The sequence below is a fragment of the Nycticebus coucang genome, chromosome 21, assembly GCF_027406575.1.
Source record: "Nycticebus coucang isolate mNycCou1 chromosome 21, mNycCou1.pri, whole genome shotgun sequence".
Lineage (NCBI taxonomy): Eukaryota > Metazoa > Chordata > Mammalia > Primates > Lorisidae > Nycticebus > Nycticebus coucang.
In genome coordinates this window covers 49,990,961-49,997,295 of record NC_069800.1, presented here as the reverse complement: position 1 = coordinate 49,997,295, position 6,335 = coordinate 49,990,961, and the positions used below count along the sequence as shown (strand labels likewise).

Here is a 6,335-nt window from a genome sequence, read left to right as displayed (position 1 = left end):
AAATGTGCTGACAACTCTGTGGGAGAGTGGGGCCGATCATCAGACTTGAGCACCGACACAGGAGGCTGGTAAGGGGTCCTCTCCTAGTCCGCATGGCCTCCGAGGAAGGGATGTCAAAGGTTTTGCTGCAGAGGGAATAGGCAGCGGATGGCTATCACTCTTCTGGCAACTTTCCAAACTCTATAATTCCCCACAGGAGTCTATTAGCATCCTTCCTGTACCAAGTCACCTGTTGGCTTTTCTGCTATGGGTGTTTTAGAACAATGTTTTTCAACTTGACCATGCATCAGAATCACCTGGTAGGCTGGTTAAAACACAGATCCCTGGGCCCCGCCTCCAGCATTTCAGATTCAGCAGGCGTGGGGTGGGCCCTGAGAACTTGGCATTTCTAACATTTTCCCAGGTGAGGCTGATGCTATGGGTCCAAGTGCCATACTTAGAGAACCAGTCTTAGATCTAGGACTTCCTAATTGTGCTGTTAAGACTGTCTCTAAAGAAGGGGTTGGTAAACTTTCTGTAAAGGGCAAGACAGTAAATATTTTCAGCTTTATGGGCTAGTCTCTGTCACAATTACTCAACTCTGCTGTTGTAGTTTAGAGAGCAGCCATGGGCCACATGTGAATGAATAAATGGGGTTGTGTTCCAATAAAACTTTATTTATAGGGCGGCACCTGTGGCTCAAAGGAGTAGGGTGCCGGCCCCATATGCCGGAGGTGGGGGGTTCAAGCCCAGGCCCAGCCAAAAACTGCAAAAAAACCCCCAAACCAAAACAAAACAAAAAAAACTTTATTATAAAAACAGGTGGAAGGCCAGATTTGACCCATGGGCCATAATTTGCTGACCTCTGCTAATAGAACTTTCTGCAAAAAAATGGTCACAAGCAGTATGCAAACAATTGGCTGGGGCACCATAAAACCTTCCTTCTCCAAACGGGTCAGGTTTGGCTGAGGTTTGCTGAACTTTGCTATAGTACAGATGATATTTTGTGATGATAAAATGGAATGTTCTGCATCTGTGCTCTCTAGACACTAGCCCTAGGTGGCTACTGGTTACTTGAAATGTAGTTAGTGTGGCTAAGGACTCAAGTTTGAAAGTCTAAGTTTCCGTGGTGCCGCAGCAGACAGATGGAGCAGCCACCCCTTCACGTGCACAGTGACCTTTCCCACCTCCCTGCACAGGGTCTCTGTCCTCCTCAAGCCTCAGTTTCCTTATGTTTAAGGATGGGGACCAAACAATAGCTGCATCACCTGGCTTTCCTCATGGGTAAGGGAGGCACCTGAGTAGAGGTGTGTGGGCCCTGCTCCAGGACTGACCAATGCACTGCAGGCTGGGCAGGGCCAAGGAAATAGAGGCCAGCTCTGGGGCCTTTCCCTTCTTCTCCTGTATGAGAGTAAAGACATGTTGATTGTTCCTGCAATATATGCACATCCCTGTGATCCTTGGCACAGTCAGGGAGCCAGCACGCTTGTTGAAAGGATACCCCAAGTTTCAGGTTTCTCCCAAACTATGCTCAAAGAGATCTGTAGCTATAACCGTCTGGACACTCCTGTCATGGTCCCTGCCAGAGCTGTAAGGGAAGCAGATAGGGAAACTGAGGCCCAAAGGTTTCATGGGAATAAGGGCAGAGAGAGCCTGTGGGTGAGGCCTACAGGCTAAGCAAAACGGAAGAGGCCATGGGTGGTGTGCCATCCCTCACAAAGCTCACTTGGGGCCTGGGGTTTGCTTCCTTCAGCACTGATCTGGCCTTGGTCCTGAGCAGGGACCAGCTCCTCAGGCTAGCAGGGCAGATGGGAAAGTGGCTCTTTCTCGTCACCTGGGCTCTGGGTGTAGGAGGGTGGGATATGACACTGTGGAACTCTGTGAATCCCCTCCCCTGAGAAGCCAGTTTGAATGGGGCTTTGCAGGAGGCATCTTTGGCACTGTGCCAGCTCGCTCTCCATGTGACCCAACCCCCATTCCCAGCAACCTGGTGCTATGTGCTCAGGTGCCTTTAGGAACTCAGTGTTGTAGGACAGGCCGATGAGGAGGCAGACGCCGTCACCACAGTGTGAAAAGCAACCTCACAGCATGGGGAGCCTTGGCAACTTGCCTTCAGCAGGAAGGGCCTGCTGGCTAAAGTGGCAAAGAGAAGCTTTAAGGCCCTGGGAAAGTTTACCCAGGAGCTGATGGAATACAGGCTTCCCAGGCAGAGGAACAGCAGGTGTGGGGGTGCCATGGATGCCAGAGTGCTGCCAGGCAGCAGGTGGCAGCAGAGCTCCTGAAAGACAGGGGGCAGTTTCCAGCGAAGCATGGCAGGTTCATGGAAGGTCAGGGAAGCATGGCAGGTTCATGACCATGGGCCTGGGCAGGTAAGGTCTGGCACTGGGATCCGGTGCTGCTCCACCAGCTTGGTTACCACTGAAATGGGGCTTTTTCTTAGGGTTGTGTGAGCCCAATCAGATCTAGGTGCTCTGCCTGTGAGATACAGCATCCCCAGAGCGTGGGCGCAGAAGGGTAAGGGAGGGTGTGCTCCAAAGACGCTGTGAGAACTGCTATTTTACACGTCTCCAGAAAGCTTCAGAGAGGGACTGAATTGGCAGGAGCCCAAGGGAGTCAGGTCAAGTTACAAGTGTGACACCAGGCTCCTTAGGGGCCTGGAAATCTGCCTGCCTGTCTCAGTCCCTGGGATCAGCCATGACTGGGGTCACAGGCAGTGGGTGGGCTTGGTCACACCTCTCTTCAGAGACTCCCTAACAACTCATCTGCCCAAGACAGGGCTTGAGTGAGTGTCTGATGGAGCAAGTAGCTGTCAGCTCAGCTCTGAGTAGAAAGGATCTTTCGGTTCCACTGTCTCTGAGAGCTACCATCACTGTGTCCCCAGAGAGCAGCACAGAGTGAGGCACACATTGGAGGGCACCATAAACGTTTGTAGAACTTTAAGAATCTGGAGGCAGCTTGTAAAAGATCCAACTCCCAGGCCTTCCCCCTCCCTAACCCCCCACACCTATGGAATCCACCTTTTCCAGACAGGGGTCTGGGCATCAGGAGGTGGAGAAAACCTTCCTTATACTTTTCTGACCCGGCAAGGGCTGGAGGCACAGGTGATCCAACAGGCTGCTGGTCAGAGCGGTTCAGCTTTTGAAAGTGGTGCTGTTGGTGAGGAGTTCAGAGAGGGGTGGAAGAATCTGCCAGGGGTTACAGGAGTCGGGTGAGGGGAGTGATTGGGCCTCCACTGGAACCAACTGCCCCACTCCACCTCGTGCAGACTGGGAAATGAGAGAGAGCCTCTGGTTCTCTGCTGTACAAGTCCAATCAGAACCTGGGGCTTCCCACTTTTGCGACCCTGACTTTCACCTGACTGTCCAACCCAGTCCCTGGAAGCCCAGCAAGGATGGGGAGGTGCTGTGCTGACATAGAAGGAGGGCTTTGGCGAGGCAGCAAAGTGTTCACGAAGTGCGAATCCCGGGAACATCTCCCAGGGTCCCTACCCCTTATTTTACATCCCAGACCCCCAGTGAAGACCCAGGTGGCGCCCAGTCTTCTCCGTGGGGTCCCTGCTCCCAGGATAGCAGAGGGACCAGCCTGTGGGCTGTGAGGGACTCTAATCTGCGGTTTTAGGCTTTCAGCCCCAACCAGGTCTTTGTTCAGATCGGGGGAAAAAAAAGGAAAAAGCTACATGGTTCTGTCTTCCTAGAAAAGGAAGGGGAAGGCGGCCAGAGAGAGGCAGCTCTGTCTCAAGCTTCGTCCGTGGCCCTGTCCGCGTGGGGGTGGGGGCCAGGGAGAGATGGGGGTGAACAAGGGGGGCTGGCAGCTGATTGGGAGGGTGATTGCGGTGCGGACAGCGATGTGCCCAGACGAGTGTGAGAGTGTGAGGTGCGCGTGTGCGTGAGTGTGTGGGTCTGTGTGTGTGTACACTCGTAGATGAAATTCTCATCTCAGGGTGTGCCCGAGACCCCGGCCGGCAGCCCCCCCCCCCCAGCTTTGGGCAGATGCCGCCCCCTCGCTCCCGCTATGCAAGTCACCTGGCCCCTTATCCAGAGTTGAGGCGGCTACCCCTCCCTTCTGCTCCCTCCACGGTGACCCCAGTCACCTGTTCTCCACCCAGAGTTCAAACAGCTGCTCCCTCTCCTCTCCCTCCTCCCCTCCCCCGCCCCCATACCTGCGCCCCCGCAGGGCAGACGACTCTTGGATGCTTGGCTTGGTGCGGGGCGAAGTGGCGAAGACCTTGGCGGCAGTGCGGTTGCGGGGGTGATGTGCGTACGCGCGTGACTGTGCGAGCGGCCTGAGCCGGCCAGCCCCGGAGAGGGTGCGCGGGGGAGCCCGCGTGTGCCAGCCGCGGGCGTGTGCCAGGCGCGGGCGTGCGCGCGAGGGTGTGTGCGCGGCCGAGGCGGAGCGCCCGGGCGAGCGGGCGGCGGCGGCGGCGTTAGGACTCTGGGGACACCGCCACCCGCCCCCCGCGTCCCGCCCCCGCCCAGCCTCCTGCCTCAGTTCGCGCCGCGCCTCGGCTCAGAGCGCAGCGGCGCCGGCTCTTCCGAAGCCCGAGCCGAGCCAGCTGGGGCGCCCAGCAGCGCGCACAGCCAGCCGCCGCGCGGGCGATGCGGGGCCGCCCGGCGCCCGCCCCAGTCCCGGCCCCGGCCCCCGCGGGAAGGGGCTGACCCGCCCTCCGCCGTCCGGATGGCGAGCCTCGCCGCCCTAGCCCTCAGCCTGCTTCTGCGGCTGCAGCTGCTGCCGCTGCCCGGCGCCCGGGCGCAGAGCGCTGCAGGTGAGTGCGCCCGCCGGGATCCCCGGGGCTTCCTGCTCCTTTCCGGGTGCGCTCGGGCCCCCGCCGCGGGGCCCTCGGAGAAAGTTGCGCGGGCTCATGGGGGGCGCGGGTTCCGATGGCCAGAGCGGGCAGCCGTGTCCAGGCGCGCCCCGGCCAGCGTGCCCGGCCCCTGGCGTCCCTTGGCGTCCCGCGTTTGGCGAAGTTCCCCGCTTTACTTTCCTGCCGGCCCCCGGGGCTGGAGTAACTTTCCGCCGTTGTTGCGAATATTTCCACTTGCAAACTCCCACTTGTCGGAATCTGTCACTTGAGTATTTGGGGCGGCGAGATGAGCGGCGTCGACGCCCAGGGTGGAGCGTTCTCTCCCTAGCAGCTCCTTGGACAGCGCGCACGTTAAGTGGGGAGGACAGGTCCCCAGCAGGCCGAAGCTGCCAGGGCGGTGGCTTTTCTTTTCTCCTCGAAGATAGAGAGAGCTCCAGACTTGCTCTGACCAGCCTGCACCCCTAAGCAAGTCGCTGAAGGCACCGTGGTGTTGTTTTTGTCAATAACTGAGACATCGGTTCCCCGGGGCTTTTATCCAGAGTAACTGGGTGCTCATGTTAAGGCCCTTCCCATGGAGGGACTTTGACCCGTGAGCGTGTCTGCTCCGGAAAAGTTTGGGGGCTTAGGTTTGGGTATGAGCATAGCAGGAGGTGAGCAAGAGTGTTCCCAAAGTGGGGGTTTGCCCTGGCATGCCCCTGGTAGTCAGTTGGCGTGTGCGGGAGAGCACCGTGGTCCCGGGGCCCAGCACATTACCGTGCCTGCCTGCAGACAGCTTCCAGCCCAGAGCCCTCCAGAGCGGGAGGTGGAGGGAGCGGAGAAGGGAGGACGCAGGTGCCCCTCCAAGTTCAAAATCCCCTTCCAGTTTCTTAGCATGGAATAGCTTTGGTATAACCGTACCAAGCTGAGGTTGCTGGGATCGCAGGGACAGGCTGAAATCAGCAAGTGGAAGTTAGGATTAGGCTCCTTTTGGGTGGCTAAGCCACAACAGCGTCGGTATATTATCTGCCAAAAGAAAGAGAAAAAGAACAGAGTGTAACGTCTGCAAACAGGCTGCTTCAGAGGTAAAGAAGCGCTGGAGTGACGTTCCATTGGAAAGGCTTGATACCAAAATGGAAATGGAATATGAGACTTTCGTGAAGGGACACCCTGTTTAGCTGGCTGGGAAGTTGGGCGACGAAGACACTCTTTTTGAGGTGTGTGAAGCCGAAAGGTTGGATTAGCAAGTGAGAGCAGAGGTGCTGCTACGACACCGTTCTAAAGATGGTGCATAGCTCTTGTTTTCCTTATTTTTGGGTCTGCGTTAGGTGAGGGAGGGACGATGGTCAAGTCAGTCCCGGGAACTCGGGCATGATTCGTGACTTAGATTTTATATCCTTAATCCCTGATCGATCGTCCACACATTAATAGTACTCACGTTCCCGGGGCAAAAACAGGTCTCTCCAAGCGTCCTTGGGTAGCAAGCGGTAAAATCCGTGGCGGCTCTGGAAGCTGTCCAGTGCGGAACGCACGCCCGTTCCAGATGCTCCCGCCAGGTGGCGCTCGCCCACAACTATTA

The 6,335-nt window shown here is 57.1% G+C and overlaps 1 protein-coding gene across 7 annotated transcripts in view; it reads left to right on the top strand.

Moving 5' to 3' along the window:
• Positions 1–4,324: 4,324 nt before the first annotated feature.
• PTPRT (protein tyrosine phosphatase receptor type T) overlaps positions 4,325–6,335 on the top strand; it is a 1,115,914-nt gene continuing 1,113,903 nt past the window's right edge. For all 7 annotated transcript variants that reach the window (XM_053574016.1, XM_053574013.1, XM_053574015.1 and 4 more), the window contains exon 1: positions 4,325–4,741. In XM_053574016.1, coding sequence (XP_053429991.1) covers positions 4,654–4,741 — 88 coding nt within the window. In that variant the 5' untranslated portion in view covers positions 4,325–4,653. The remainder of the gene's footprint in view (positions 4,742–6,335) is intronic.